Raw genomic sequence first — 16658 nt, 5'->3', positions numbered from 1 at the left:
GTGAAGCAGTATACAATAAGCAACAAATGTTTCAGAGTAGTGTGCTAAAGTGTTGTCACATGACGAAACAATAATTCAACACAGCTTGCTGAGTTTGTTACATCACAAATATATGTACTAACTATTATTTTTACAAAGGCTTGTTAATTAAGGATTCATACTAGTAATCAATGCGATATTGCCCAATTGAACTCATTTCATTATTCACGGACTTTACATACTGAACAGAACTAATAATTGTGTAAATAGTAGTTAGGTGGTAGATATTTATATTTCAGTAGCCTACTGTAGTACATTATACAACAGTATGCAATAACATAGTGTGTTTAAATTATCATATTTAAAAATATTATTAAATGAATACAACTTTATTGGGACAAATAAACTTTCCTACACATATACTGCTAACCACCTAATAACTACGCATTATTAAGGAGACGTTTTATTTCAAGTTTTTAAATATTTCCTTTATTTTTACTGAAAATAAATGCCTTTCTGATATTATATGATATGTGTTGGGAAAACCAAGTTTTGGTAAAGGGCGGCCTCGAACTCGTGTCAAAATGATTTATCACACGTCTTGCAGCCGCTGCGCAACTGATATTACAGATAAATGGGCATCTTTTGCAGTGCTGTTTATCGCAGCAAGGTTTTGGTGGGCGGAGTTATTGTAAATAGTCTCTGCCAACAAATTATTTATATATTAGATTTCTTCGATATTTTTATTATACAGTATCTTTAAATTAATCTGCACTGTATAAAGCACTTTAGAGATAAAGATGACGTCATTTGACTTGATCGAAAACGTTCTGTAGAGATTAAAGTACAATTTATGTCCTACTTACGATATTGTTTTTAGATACACAGTTTACAGTAACATGTAGCCTATGTATAAAAGTGTTTTATAATTACCATTCCCCGCCTCCAGTTCACTCACGCGTTTGAAGATGAAACATTACATGAAGTGCGCTGCGTTCTGTGAAACAGTATCACATGGAGTGTCTTCAGATGCATTCATCAAATTTCAGCAAATGTAGCGGGTAATCCGGGAATTATATGCATAGAGAACATTCACATACTATTCACAGTATACATGCAGCATACAGCAATATAGTAGGAGTTGTGTGGTGGTATGCCATTCTGAACACAGCTTCTGTACTGATTTCAGTGCGCTTGAGTTATATTTATCAGATTCTGGTAAATAAAGTAGGTTATCCGAGTATTTGATGCATACAGAATGCACACTATGTACAGAATACAGACTGGATACTGCAGAAACAGTACGAGTATGAGAGTATGGCATTTCGAACACAGAATAGGAGTACATCGATCTAGTAAGGGTGGGGAGTCACGTGTTTGATTGCCGTTCCAGTGCACTTTCACGTGTAGAAGGTTGGAAAAACACGGCTTTTGTGTTGTCTGGAACGCGGCATTATTTGCAATATTTTCTGATCAATTACTTTTCCTTGAGAACGCTGAACATGTTTCAACATTTGATTGTTTATCTCTTCGCAGTTTCACAGCTTGTGAGTCTCACAGGTTTGTATGTTTTATTTGTTTAACGCCTGAAGTGCAAAGATCTGTTTATCTGAAATGTTCCTAAATGTTAGCTATTACTTATATTTGGAGATTAAATGATTTTAACTGTATTATTAATCGTAGGACCAGTGTTTGGGGTGCAACATTATTTCTGTTCAGTTGACATGTTTGTTTTTGTTGCATGTGATAATACTGACAATAGACAGGCTTCTATAAATGCAAAACAATTTAATATTGTTCAGACAAGGTAATTTCGATCTAACAGGCTCTTAGTCAGACAATAAAAATGTATTTCAAACATGTCTTTATGCTTGGGCTACAAGATTAGATTTTGAATTTGAAAAAGCATTACTTTTGTTTTTTCAGCATTTAGAACAAGATTCAGATCATAAATGTTTTTTTTTTTTTTTTTTTTTTTTTAAGCATATTAAAATTAAATTGTAATTGGGAGAGGGCCTGCACTGCTGTAGGTGCTGAGCAAAATTAGTCCAATATCCACTGCGTGGAGGGTGAGAGTAATAATTTATTTTTTAATTTAATACTGACAATAGACAGGCTTCTATAAATGCAAAACAATTTAATATTGTTCAGACAAGGTCATTTCGATCTAACAGGCTCTTCGTCAGACAATAAAAATGTATTTCAAACATGTCTTTATACTTGGGCTACAAGATTAATCAACGAATATCGCAATCTTAATTTAATCTCCTATAGGAGCTATCTGTAAATCCAAAAAGTCTCAAAAATATTATGTCGCCTCCATGCCATGTACCTTTGAAATTGCTGAGCCACCAGACTTTTAAATGATCGATTTCTGATCGCACAACGATGTTCCGAATTGAGGTTTTTTAAAAGTGTACCAGTTTAACACACATTTATCCAAAATACCGCAGGGGCAGTGCAACATATTAGCTATTTTAGATTAAATAGTAGGCCAATCTCTTATTTCTAATTATTATTATTATTATTATTATTATTATTATTTTATTATTATTATTATTTTTTTTTTTTTTTTTTTTTTTTTTTTTTGCAGTATGAGAATATTTGAAAGTTTAAGTTTAATAGGTAAAATCACATTGTTAAAGGTAACCACATCCAAACTGGCCAAAGGGAACCTTATTTTTAAAAAGAAATATGAAGGAGAGGTTAAATCTCCTCAAATCAGAAGGTTATGGTCTGTTATAAACCACACGCAGTGTTTTTTTCTAAACATTTTTAAGAGTAGGGCCACTCCCTGTTCACAATATTCCACTATTTCTGCTTGTATGGTCTTTGTTTCCAGAGAGTACTGAATATAACAGTTCACTTTATTTAAATTTGTTTTTTGTTTTTTTTTGACACTCATGTTGTGACATAGGCTATTCATGAAATGAAATGGCAGACTGGTAGAGCTGGCTTTAGGGTTATATATGTGTATGTATGTGTGTATGTATCTGTGTGATTAGATGCATTTTGCACCTTTATAGATTGCTAGTTGATATGTAGTAATTGGCTAAAAAAAAAGTAGAAAAGTGTCTATTACTAATGGTGTCTATTAACTTTGCATAAAAATGTGTCTTTTGTACTTAAGAACCAAATATGGGTGTCATACCATACAATTGTTTTAATACGACTAATATGGTTTTATATTTAATGTAAATTTTATAAAAACATTGTAAATTACTAATTAGCTTATAACACTTTCATTGTAGGCCCACAAAAAGAGAGCAAAGAACGTTTACATCATCAAAGAAAATATTAACTTCGGTCCAGCGAGTTCAAGCACTCTCAAAAAACTTCCATAATAATATTTAAAGCTATTTACTCTGTAAAATTAATATCTTACTTGCATTCGTAGATCTTGACTTTGTTGTTTCTGATGTGAGAATTAGACAAATAATTCAATCATCCAGCACGCATCATGACAAAACAGCGGTGTTACATTGGTGACTCATCTGAGTGCCTCTGATTGGTCCTTGCATTCATAAGCTGGTTTCATATTATTATTGATATTATTAGGAATTTTGTTGACAATATTTTCTATTATTTTCCTTTTTTTTTTTTGTTCATGTTCATGTGATTCTTGATTAGGGCTGAAACAATTCCTCGAGTAACTCGAGTTACTCGATTACAAAAAATGATCGAGGCAAATTCCTCTGCCTCGAAGCCTCTTTTAATTTATTTTAAATCTCACGTCAGGTTCTTTCGCAATGATTTTTTAATGTGACACATTGCGTTTACGTCACCCACAAAGTGGAAGGAGACGCAAGCGCTGCATCCGAGATACTGCAAGGAGTCAGCAGTGTTTTGATTAGAGCGCGCGGGCAAACGTGAAGAGAACGTCGTGGCGTGTGTCCATTGCAAGATAGAGCTGGCATACAACAACTAGGGCCATATGATTTCCGCGATGCAGAAAACGCGGAGGGAATCGCGGAATCCAGTCATAAAAACGGAGTTTAACGGAGTTTAACAGTTTAATGCGGAATGGCACGAAATTTGACAAATTGTAAATGAATTAATCAAAAATAGGTAATTGCACTTACATCAAATCAAATATGGACTAATATCTGTAAATATTAAGCCGGAACAGTCTATTTAAATATGAATCCTGCATGTTCTGCGTGTCTCTGTTAATGAATGGAGCAGAAGCGCGAGTTCCTTTATCACACACACTGAAGCGCGCGTGCTGTCTCACTAAATAAGGATGTGAACACATGAACAACATCTCCAGAACTGCACTGACAGTCACTTCATGAGCATTTGACCGTTGTCACATCACAATACAAAGAACTGTAAAGGTACGTCGACCCGTCAAAATAAAAGTCCGTTTTTTTTAAGGTTTAATCACACAACATTTCTTCCATGTTTTATTTTTAATAGTAAATCCCCTTTGTTTACCAAAAAGTTAAGTTTGCTTAATTTTTAATAATTAAAAGATAAATTAAATTAATGTTTTATGTGTTTAATGTTTAATGTGCATCTCAGAAAATGCTTTATTTTAAACCCCAACTGAATGGCACTTAAATGAACTTAATTCATCTGTCAACTTTATTGTCATTGTTCACATTACGAGTACAGACAGAGAAACAATGGGTAATAATTAAATGTTTATTTTTGATGTATGCAATGCATTTTATGCATTTAAAAAGTAAAAAAAAAAATTATAAAAAGGAAACTTATTTGTTCATTTTAAGAGCCCCAGGAGTCTTATTTTCTCTGGGATAATTAATATTGCACTTTAATTAAGCAAAAACACATTTTATCCGATTACTCGATTAATCGATGGAATTTTTGGTAGAATACTCGATTACTAAAATATTCGATAGCTACAGCCCTATTCTTGATTAATCACTAAAAGGCATGATTGCAATAGTTTTTTATAATCTGACAAAGAGCCTGTTAGCTCGAAACATTACCTTGTGTAAAGTGCAATAATAATAGTTTTGCAATTTTAGAGTCTATGGTGTGCCAACTTTTGTTTTTTATCAGGCTATTAAATAAATGTTCTTGGCCCAATTCTATAAAATAAAAAACTCTAGAACTGATATCTGTAAATGTATTGAAGCACCAAATGATCCATTGATTAACCATTTTAATGGATTAAACGACAGATATTTTGAAAAGATTGATGATAATAGCATTATAAAACGCAGATACTGTGAATTAATAGTATATAGATTATAAAATTGTGTAGTGAAAAAGATACTTTATGATTTTATCAACATTTTAGAAAATATTAAATGTTTGAAAAGCTGTGAGATTTGTGGGCTTTTTTAATTAAAATCCTTCTAAATGTGTTTAACAGGTGCAGAAGATGAATGTCCTCTTCAGCTCAACCCACAGAGAGTTGTTGTGAGATACGGCGGTTCTGTTGAAGTTAACTGTAACACTTCAGTCGCTAATAAAGGGATGGGATGGGAAGCCAGTGAGGGAGGAATGCCTATGACCAAAAACCAGAGTCTGATCACATGGAGAGTGTCAGAACTGACAGAATGGGACATAAAGCCAGTCTGCTACATAAATCCAAACAAAGGTGCACAGTGTCAAGTAAAGCTCCCGGTCACCGTTTACAGTGAGTTTCTCAGTTACTGATATTTTTTCTGTTCATTCTCAGAAATATCTAATAAATGTACATTCATCACAGCAGATTTCAGAGTGTGTAAATCTTCCTCCACAGAGACTCCAGACAGTGTGTCCATCAGCACTGTGAATCACACAGAACCAATGAAAGAGGGACAGCAGTATGAGCTCCAGTGTGACGTTCATGATGTGGCTCCTGTTCAGTATCTCACTGTCAAATGGTACAAAGGAAAGACTCTGATGAATGAAACCACCTTCACTGACACTGACAAGACCCCAGATAATAAAACTGTCACACTCCTGATCCGTCCAGACAGAGCTGATGATGGAGCTCAATACAGGTGTGAAGCAGAGCTGGATCTGGGAGCAGAAGGACCTCAACCTCCTCCTACATATTCATCAGAACCTCTTAATGTCGAAGTATACTGTAAGTTTATTATTGCTAAGCTAGCCATATAATTCAGTTTATATTTTCTATGTGAAGGGTGTACCACTGTCCTATTTCATTACACACAGACATTTGCATATTAATTGAAACTATTTGATCATATATTAGATATTAATTCAATGAATCCAGATAAAAAGTTTTCAGTTTTATTTTTTGTGATCTGTTATTAACAGCTGCTCATCGTGATGCCGTTATGCTGAGAAATGTATCTCTGTCCTCCTCAGATAAACCACAGCACTCCAGTTCAACAGAGACCATCATTAAAGATGATAAGGTCATGCTAGATTGTACAGTGAAGGCAAACCCGGCTCCTGACTACACATGGTCATCAGATCATCTGAAAGAGAAGATCAGCTCCTCAGTGATCAAGTCCTCAGCACTCAGTCCAGGAAAATATACATGCACCACCTCAAACTCCCTGGGAAGAGACAGCAAAGTGTTCATCCTAAAATCTACAGGTGGGTTATAAGTGAAAAAAAAAGTGGCAGTGTGCATCATTTGTCTGTTGATTCATATAAAATGCTAATAATGATTGCAGTAATGATTTTGTTTATATTTCAATAAGATTTCATAAATGTTAATTTAGACATTTTGTATTGAATTGTATATTCTTTGAGCGAAGTTGTTTTGCTCTCAATTAATGAGTGCACAATTGAGACATATCTGAACTTTTTGTTCCCCCTGGATGTTGGTTTGGGTGCTACTTATTTTACACATAGTGTTTGATTTCTGGGTGTAAAACCAAAGTCACTCTTTCATACACTCTTAAAATGATTTTATCATCTATGGTTCCACAAAGAACCTTTAACATCCATGGAATCTTAACATTCTACTAAAGGTTCTTACTGGAAATTTTTTTTTTTTTTAAACGTTCTTCACAAAAACAATTCAGTTTATTTTAAGAACTTTTGGGGAACCAAGAGTAGTTTTTGTATGTCATCAAACCCCCCTTTTCAAACCTGTAACTTTAGGAGTGTATCTGTAGACAGAGATTCAGCATTGAAAACACTGAGTGTTGTTTCTGTGTGTACTATTATTAACACTGCTTTTCTTCCACAGGTACTCGTCACACATTCTGGACTGTTCTTTTTTTCTTCCACTTGCTGGTTACGTTGATTGGTGTCATTTAACTTTCTTAAGCTTTTTGCGTTCCGAAAGTGGTCACATCTTGTTTTTCTTTTTTTATGAAATGTTGTGACATTAACACCCTGAAGTAGTAAAACATTTTTTTAGACTTTATACTCATATACCCTTATACCCTAACTGCTAGGCTGTAACCCAGAAAAATAAACAGTGTAAAAAATCACATGACTTCATGCCAAGCCAAAATCATGTTATGAAAGCTATAGACCCCCCTTCCTAAAAATCTTGCCCTGGAGGTCCAATGCACTGCAGAGTTTGGCTCCAACCCTGATCAAATCCACCTGCCTGTGATTTTCTAATGATCCCAAAGACATTGATTAGAATGCTCAGGTGTGTTTGTTTAAGGTTAGAGCCAAACCCTGCAGGAAAGTGGATCTTGAGGTCCATATTTGAGGATCCCTGCTATAGACTTTTGTTGTGGTGTTTTTTAGGGTAGTATTTCAGTTATGACATGAATGAAAACGAGGCTGTGAAGGCTGAAGTACAGTGCATTCAAAGGATTGTATTGCTGTTTCACAACTGAATGTGCAGCTGAAATTGGACCAATCAGATGTGAACAAAGTGACACATGTCTGACACAAAAAAGTCACTACCCCAGTTTTTACCTTGCTCCAAATTAAAGGTCACTAGTACAAAAAAAAAATGTCTGGCTTTAATGATTATTTCTTAGTGTCAGGATCCCAGTCTATGTTCCCTTGTTTTATTTTGAAATGTTCTTGTTCCCCATTGTTTCTGTGTTCCCTTGATCCTTTGCCCATCTTGTTAGTTTCTATAGTAATTGATTAGCTCCTCCCTCCTCGTTACATCATTATCCTGTCAGTATGTAACCATTCACTGCCTGTAGGGCTTGGGTGGGGATCAGCGTACGGAGGAGTGTTGTGGAGCTGTAATCCAGACACAGAGATTTAACAGCTGTTAACCGCTTCATATACATCTGCTGTGGGTAAATTTTACATTGGAAGGTGACGTTTACACAAAGCGTCAAAATTTGGCGCGACCTGCTACAGGAAACGCTGGTTGGGGATGATCCTGGGAGAAAGGAGCGTATGGAAGTGGGAGTTTGGAAAGAGGTCAACTAAAAATGGAGAAGAGGGAGAAGGCAGCGGGTAGGCACAACTATGTTGAGAATGGGTCAGAGTGGACTGATATGGGTGATAGTGAGGGGGGTATGGATATAAGTCAAGAAGGTAAAAAAAAGAGGGACAAAAGAGGAAATACTTTTGCTGGAATCAGTACAAAGAGGGCAAGGAGTAATGAGGATTATAGGAAAGTAATAAACGATAATGGTATGGAAGGACTAGAGTTTAAAATCATATTGAGATTTGGTGAGGGTATGGATATAAGTCAAGAAGGTAAAAAAAAGAGGGACAAAAGAGGAAATACTTTTGCTGGAATCAGTACAAAGAGGGCAAGGAGTAATGAGGATTATGGGAAAGTAATAAACGATAATGGTATGGAAGGACTAGAGTTTAAAATCATATTGAGATTTGGTGAGGAGAGGGGAATTTCGTCAATAAGTCCGGTAAAATTAACAACTGTATTGAGAAACCAGATCGGGGATATTATAGTAGCCAAGGTTTTGAGAGATGGTAATCTAATGATCGGTTGTAAAAATGAAGAACAGAGAGAGCGGGCTGGAAGGATTAAAGAAATTGGGAGGTTTAAAGTAATAAGTACAAGTCAAATTGGAAAAGGAAACATGTGGAGTAAGGGAGTGATATGGGGGGTACCAGTCGGGGTTACAATGGAGGAAATCAAAGCAAATCTTAAAGGAGGATATCTAAAAGGTGTCCGAAGGATGCAGATAACTCGGGAGGGAGTGAGGAAGGACAGTGAGTTTGTGATTCTGGAGTTTGAGGAGGAAGTGCTCCCAAAGAATGTAACACTAGGTTTTTTGAGTTATAGTGTAAGAGAGTATGTTCCAAAGCCAATGAGGTGTTATAACTGTCAAAGGTTTGGACATACAGCGATAACATGTAAAGGCAGAAGAAGGTGTGCAAGATGTGGAGATGATCATGAGTATGGTCATTGTAATCACGAGCAACCAAAGTGTTGTAATTGTGGGGGTAGTCATAGTGTGGCTTAGGGTGGATGTGAGGTGATGAAAAGGGAAATGGAAGTACAACGAGCTAAAATTCAAAATTTAAAATTCAGCATTAGATTTAACTTTAGTTTCTAGGAATTTAGCGGGAATATGTGAGTGGGATCTATCTGAAGAATCATTGGTAGGTAGTGATCATTTTCCAGTATGGTGTAGTGTTTTATTGGAAATAAATAAGGATCAAAGGGAATTAGTGGGGAAATGGATATTTAGTAGCGCAAAATGGGAAAGATATAAATATATGTGTGAGATAGAAATGGATAAAATAGATCTTAATGAGGAAATAGAGGAGATTGATAAAAATATTAGAACAACAATACTACAAGTTGCTAAAGAATCGATATCTAAAAGCAAAGGGAAAATGAAAAGAAAGGCAGTTCCCTGGTGGACAGAGGAGTGTGGGAAAATAGTGAAAGAAAGGAATAAAGCACTCAGATTATTAAGAAAAACACATAATTTTCATAATTTGATTAAATATAAAGAAACACAAGCAAAGGTTAGGAAAATTATACGAAAAGCAAAAAAAGCAAAGCTGGCAGACTTTCTGTAACAAAATTGGTAGAGCAACACCTGTTGGAGATGTGTGGAACATGATTAAGAGTATGTGAGGAATTCGAAGGGAATGGAAGTATCCAATATTGAAGATGGGGGAGGAAGCAGCAGTGTCTGACCAGGAGAAGGCAGAGATGATAGCGAAGGCATTTACTCTTATTCATAGTTCCGATAACTTAACGGAGGAGGGCAAGAGAGGAAGGACATTGACAAGATTAGCATATGGAGATTTACTTGAAAGAAGGGAGGATAGTAACAGTATAATGGATGCACCAATTACAATGGAAGAAATGAGAAGGGCAATAAAAAGATCTGGATTAACATCTCCGGGTAAAGATGATATCTGCTATGTAATGATAGAACATTTAGGTGTTTTAGCATCTACAAAGTTGCTGGGGTTTTATAATAAAGTATGGGATTTAGGGAAATTGCCAGCTGGGTGGAAAGAAGCAGTAATTATTCCTATCAGGAAACCAGGGAAAGATTTATCAAGCCCAATGAATTATAGACCAATAGCACTTACATCACATGTAGGAAAGATAATGGAAAGGATCATTACAGATAGATTATCTTTTTATATGGAAAGTAGAGGAATTTTATCACCTCATCAGAGTGGATTTAGGAGGGGTAGAGGAACGATGGATCCTGTTATGTGTTTGGAAACAGAGATAAGGAAAGCTCAAGTTAATAAAGAATCTGTAATGGCAGTGTTCTTTGATGTAGAAAAAGCCTACGATATGGTTTGGAAGGAGGGAGTAATGATAAAATTAAAAATGATAGGAATGGGAGGTAGGACATATAATTGGATTAAGGGATTCTTGGATGAGAGAAGTATACAAGTAAGAATTGGGACAGCTGTTTCAAGAAGATACATGGTAGAAAATGGTACTCCTCAGGGCAGTGTTATTAGCCCTATACTCTTTTCCATAATGATTAATGATGTTTTTTCGCAAGTACAGGGGGATATCGGACAGTCACTGTTTGCTGATGATGGAGCCTTATGGAAAAGGGGAAGGAACATTAATCATATTAAAGGTAAAATACAAGAGGCAATTAATGTGGTGGAGAGATGGTCAATTGCATGGGGATTTAAGTTTGCAATTGGGAAAACCAAGACAGTATTTTTCACTAGAAACAGAGGGGTTGAAGCTCAGGTAAAGATGTATGGGCAAGAAATAGAGCAAGTAAAAGTTTTTAGGTTTTTGGGTATGTGGTTTGATGAAAAGTTAACATGGAATGAACATATCAGAAGGGTAAATACCAAGTGTAAAAAGATACTAAATGTGATGAGATGCTTAACAGGGTCAGAATGGGGGGCAAGTAGGCCTGCAAGTAAAAATGTGTATATTGCATTGATAAGATCAGTATTAGATTACGGGTGCATCGCTTATGGATCGGCAGCAAAAACGTCATTAAAGAAGTTGGATGTGGTGCAAGCTCAAGCTTTAAGACTATGCTGTGGGGCTATGAAAACAACTCCTGTGGCTGCTCTTCAGGTTGAGATGGGGGAAATGCCGTTGCACATTAGACGTAAGCAGTTAATGATGCACTACTGGATAAATTTACAGGGGCATTCTGGGGATCGACATCCTACAACTAAGATACTTCTCCCATGTTGGGAGAGTGAAAGAGCTAAACGGGGATGCTTTGCATGGAGATGTGAAGAAATAGCTGGAGACATGACATTAAATCAAGGTGGATATATCCCGACAGTGCCATTATCAGTGACACCACCCTGGTTGTTTCCTCCAGTGTCAGTAGATTTATATTTCCTGGAAAAAATGCAGGGACAAAAAGGATTTGGAAATATAGCAGTACTGGTGGAAGATAGAATACAAACACTATATCAAACATATGTTCAAATATATACAGATGGATCCAAGGATCCTAATACAGGGAAAGCAGGTTTTGGTTTTAGTATTCCTACATTACATGTTGCTGGTAAGAGAAGGACTTCAGATCATCTATCAGTGTATACAGTTGAGATGTTGGCAATTGTAATAGCATTAGAGAAGGTAGAAGAATTACAAATTAAAAAAGTTATTGTATGTACTGATTCATGCTCTGCATTAATGTCACTGCAGTCATTTACATCTAACAGCAGACAAGATATAGTAAATGAGATCTATGAAATATTGTACAGAATTAAAAATATGAACATTCAGGTAACATTTATGTGGATTCCGGCACACAGAGGGATGAAAGGAAATGAAGCTGTGGATACATTAGCAAAACAGGCGCTGATGCAGGAGGAGGTCTTGTACGTTCCACTCAGTAAGTCTGAAGCAAAAGGAATAATTAAACGAAACATCATTAAGGAGTGGCAGAACAGTTGGGATACAGGAAACACAGGGCGACATCTCTATATATTACAGCAAAATGTGGGTACAGGAAGGATAGCCAGAAGAAACAATAAAGAGGAGAACATTTTGACAAGGCTAAGGGTAGGACATACTAGGCTTAATAAAACTTTTCACTTAATAAATAAGCACCCTTCAGGATTGTGTGAACACTGCCAAATAGAGGAGTCAGTCGAGCATGTAATTCTTCACCGTCAAAAATTCTATCGAGAGCGGGAAGTATTAAGGGAGGAAGGTAGAAAGTTTGATCAGGAAGAATTAAGTTTAAAAAATGTGTTTGATATTGAAGATTGGCGTGAATTCATGCTCCCGTAACAACCATGCTTTTATCTTAAAAAAGCCAACATCACGCTAAGGTTGCTTTCAAGTAAAAAACTAAAACTCTGTTTCGCTAGAAGGGCAAGGAGTAGCAACAGGACAAAGACTGACAGGTCCGATGGATTTTGTCCGCATACTGGTCCCTAGCATCCATATTTATAAAAATTCTATAAATCCCACAACCTTTTCGCGATTTTTAACGTTTTTTTTTTCTTTCTCCCAACTCTGCTTCTTCTCGTTCGACTTGCTGAATGTTTACATTCGCGAGGCCATCAACACTTCCCAGAATGCAACGTGGCGCCCAAGCCCTATTCCGATATTAACAGGAGGAGTAACAGCGGTCACAGAAAAAGAAAAAAAGGTAGAAATATGAGTCTGGAAGACCTTTAAAAACGAACATAGTAAAGAAAATCTTGATGATAATTATAGAAGGAAAAGACAAGACATTTTAATGCAACATCTATAATAGAAAACCTGATGGCACTGGAGTATTAGATGCTGATTTTGAGATATGGGAACTGAGAAGCCTATTATGTAAATTTAAGCAATGAGCTTCAGGAAAAGATAAAATGTTATAATATGATCAAACCTGCAGATGATAGTATTCTTAAAGCAGTACTGGAGTTATTTAATAAGACATGGATCAAGGGGAGGCTACCAAGACCCTGAAAACATGCAAACACGCTTTTTCTCAATACAATTAAAGTACACTAATTTTGGACTTGCATCCTCTGTAGTTCTTCAAACAGCAGTGTACTTGATAACATCATTCAGCTCACTTTGGCTACTGTAATTTTCCTCTCTGTATATTTACAATAAAACAAAATAGGATATCAAATACCACTGCCACCTTTAGTTTTTCATTTAAACATATTAAAAGCCGGAGAAAATGTACTTATTTCAGGGAAATGTGTATATATACAGCCAGTCCCAGAGTCAGAGCCAGTGGGAACTGTCAGAAGGTCTAGCCGATTTGGGAGTGCTAGGCGGATACATGATCACTGAGCTCCTGTTGATCACGTGGAGCTGACCGTCTCCGAAATCGGCGAAACATTTTTAAATAGGCCCTGTCTTTAGAAATAAACCACAGATTTGAGTTTTAAACAATTACATTCTCACCTGAAATACTTTTAAAATTGCATTTAATGACACAATAACATTAATAAATGAAAAAGTACTACTTCGCCAGCAGGGACTTTCTGAGGGGCATTTTTTTTAACTGGAACGGAGACAAATCAAGATGGCGGAGTGAGTGGTTTAGTCTCAAGCAGGCTCCAAAGAAATAGTTTTTCAAGTCCAAACTTTACTTAAAGGAAAAATCAATCAAACCATATTGTGACAGAAGTGATTTTTATTAGTTTTTGACAAACTTTTGAAGTTTTTGAAGAATTAATTGCACCAAAATTACTAACTACCAGAAAGATGGAAAAACACGGTGAAGCTAACAGTCGACTATGCCTACATCACTGCGCTGAGTGATATGAATGAAACGGGGTTAAACGAAATCCAAGAAATGGAGCAATCTTTTGCTAATCTCGAGGACGATCAAACTCCTGTAAATAGTCCACAACAAAAAAAGTTGAGGAAGAGAGGCGCAAAGGCAGGGTAGAAAAATGCAAATAGCTTTATGTTAGCTATTGAGTCTGTGATGAAAAGATTTGACGGTCTAGATGGTAAGCTGGAAAACATTGAAGCGAGGATGAATAATGTTCTAGAAGCTCTGAAAAAGTTTGATGCCCTAGAAGTCAAACTGCAGAACGTTGATTAACGCACCGACGCCATTAAACGAGCCACGGATGAAAATAAAGAAAACATAGAGAAGCTACAAAGACAAGTTGAGTTACTCGCGGCAGAAAACAAATCCCTGAAGGAAAAGGTTTTGGAAGCTGCGAGATACAGCAGAAAAAGGTTTATCATTGATGCATATATGATATGTTCCATAACCTTGATTGAAAAACGAATCACACGTTTTCCAAGTTGTTGTTCTTCTTTTATTATGGGCTGTTGAATAGACTGGGAAAAAAAGACTCATTAATGGTTAAAAAGCCCAAGTTTTTGACTGAAACATTTGGAGGTTTGGTTTAGCCCTAATATACTTTGGACAGAATTGCTCATTCCTGCTCTTTTGTTAAAGCTGCAGTAGGTAACTTATGTTTTTTACATATTTGTTAAACCTGTCATTATGTCCTGACAGTAGAATATGAGACAGATAATCTGTGAAAAAAATCAACCTCCTCTGGCTCCTCCCAGTGGTCCTATTGCCATTTGCAGAAATACATCGCTCCCGTTAAGAAACAACCAATCAGAGCTGCGGTACGTAACTTTGTTTGTGTTCAAAATGTAGAAAAATGTACATAATAAGCGAGTACACCATGAATCCATTTTCCAAACCGTGTTTTTAGCTTGTCCTGAATCACTAGGGTGCACCTATAATAAGTGCATATTATATTCAGACTATTTTAGATTGCTTCAGGGGTACCGCGGTGGAGTAACCCAGTACCTTTGTGATTCTTCATAGACATAAACAGACAGAAGTAGTTCCGGTTACGATGTTCTTCCACAAGACACAAGCAGTTCTGTTTATTAACCGCTAGAGTGTCAAAAGTTACAGACTGTTAATTCAAGTGTATCCTTGTACCTTTTTTATTAAACAAACAAAAAATGACAGATTATAGCCTGTTATTATGTAGAGCATAGCTTATTACTATTATTATTATTATTATATTGTTTTTGTTACCTCGGATCTATTAGTGTAGCCTGACAGTACAAGGGCTGCATTTCAACATTGCTGAATCTTTTTTCATCCGCTTCTAAAAGAGTGGATTTGAGGGTTTTAACGCAATGATCCGTCTCAGCGCTTTATTTATGAGACGTTTCAGTGCAATGATTGAAGGGATGACATCTGATGCAGTCGCAGTGGAAGAGCTGATCTCTTTTGTAAGCTCCTCAAATGGTGCAAGAAGAGTCAATATGTTCTTGATTAGACCCCATTGGTACGAGCTGAGCCTTGCAGGTAATTTGTAGTCTGCAGCATATGCCCCCAAAGCATGCTTCTGCTCCATAAGACTTGACGGCATATAATACGTGCTGTCCCATCGAGTTGGGACATCTTGTTGTAGCTTTTCTTTGGCTGGCCCAGCTGTGCCTGCACATTCTGAAGTCGGGAGTATGCGAGCGGTGAATGTTTGAAATGGCCAACTAGTTTTCTTCCAGTCGCTAAGATGTCAATTACACTGCGATTTGAGAGCAACCCTTCATTTACGGCCAGTTGAAGAGTGTGGGTCATACAAGGCAGGTTAGGGAGGTGAGCATCCTGCATTGCTTTACACATGTTTGCAGCATTATTACACACAATTATTACTGCAAATTGTTCTTTCAGGTGATGAACTTTTAAATGTCTGATAAAGTTTGCTGTGGCGAATGTCTTCGCTGTTGTTCCTCTGCGATTAACTTGTCCTTTGCAGACATTGCAGATTGCAATCTTTAGGTTCTGCACACAGATTTCAAAATACTTCCACACAAAAGACATGTTTGCAAATGATTACAAATGTAGTCTTGTGCACATGGGCGCACTTCCGGAAAAATCGGACGAAAGAAAAATACAAAAAAACAAATAGGGATGCACCAGTTGACCAGCCATAAACCAGTTGCGATTTATGGCTGGGCAACCGGTGCATCACTACTTTTGACTATTGGAGACTGAATAACCCTACAAATTTGGAATATAAAAGTAAAAGGAATGGATATTTCAAATAAAGGGAAGTGGGAATGGTTTAAACTTGAAACAAAGAGGTTGGCAATTGAAATGGGGAAAAAGCACGTCAAAAACAAGTTAACTAAAACAGTAAGAAATACTGAAAAGGATTAACACATTCTCTGTGGTAAAATTAATGCTATGGAGGAAGAACTGACTGAGTTGAACTCCCTCCAAAAACAGTTTGATGAAATTTATTTAGAAAAAGCAAGTGGAGACTTTGTACGATCCAGGGCTAGATGGATCGAAGAAAGTGAGAAGAAAACAACATATTTCTATGACTTAGAAAAGAATAGGCAGTCTATAAAAAAAAATCTGCAAATTAAATTAAGAAATTACATAGTCATAGAAGACCCTGGCCAAATAAAAATTACACAAATTACT

At 36.4% G+C, this 16658-nt stretch overlaps 1 protein-coding gene across 4 annotated transcripts in view; it reads left to right on the top strand.

The window, feature by feature from the left end:
* Positions 1-1072: 1072 nt before the first annotated feature.
* The window catches only part of si:ch211-66e2.3 (hemicentin-1), a 48012-nt gene continuing 32426 nt past the window's right edge, over positions 1073-16658 (top strand). Inside the window, exons 1-5 of one of the 4 annotated variants that reach the window (XM_026254364.1) lie at positions 1322-1539; positions 5324-5590; positions 5696-6025; positions 6271-6504; positions 7106-7832. In XM_026254364.1, the coding sequence (XP_026110149.1) occupies positions 1482-1539; positions 5324-5590; positions 5696-6025; positions 6271-6504; positions 7106-7176 (960 nt within the window). In that variant the 5' untranslated portion in view covers positions 1322-1481 and the 3' untranslated portion in view covers positions 7177-7832. Of the gene's footprint in view, positions 1540-5323; positions 5591-5695; positions 6026-6270; positions 6505-7105; positions 7833-16658 lie in introns of those variants that run through there. The other 3 variants (XM_026254354.1, XM_026254351.1, XM_026254355.1) reach the window with 3 other exon arrangements.

This window comes from Carassius auratus, chromosome 5 (genome assembly GCF_003368295.1).
Source record: "Carassius auratus strain Wakin chromosome 5, ASM336829v1, whole genome shotgun sequence".
NCBI lineage: Eukaryota > Metazoa > Chordata > Actinopteri > Cypriniformes > Cyprinidae > Carassius > Carassius auratus.
Note: the sequence above shows the minus strand (reverse complement) of the source record. Positions and strands in the feature narration are given on the sequence as shown.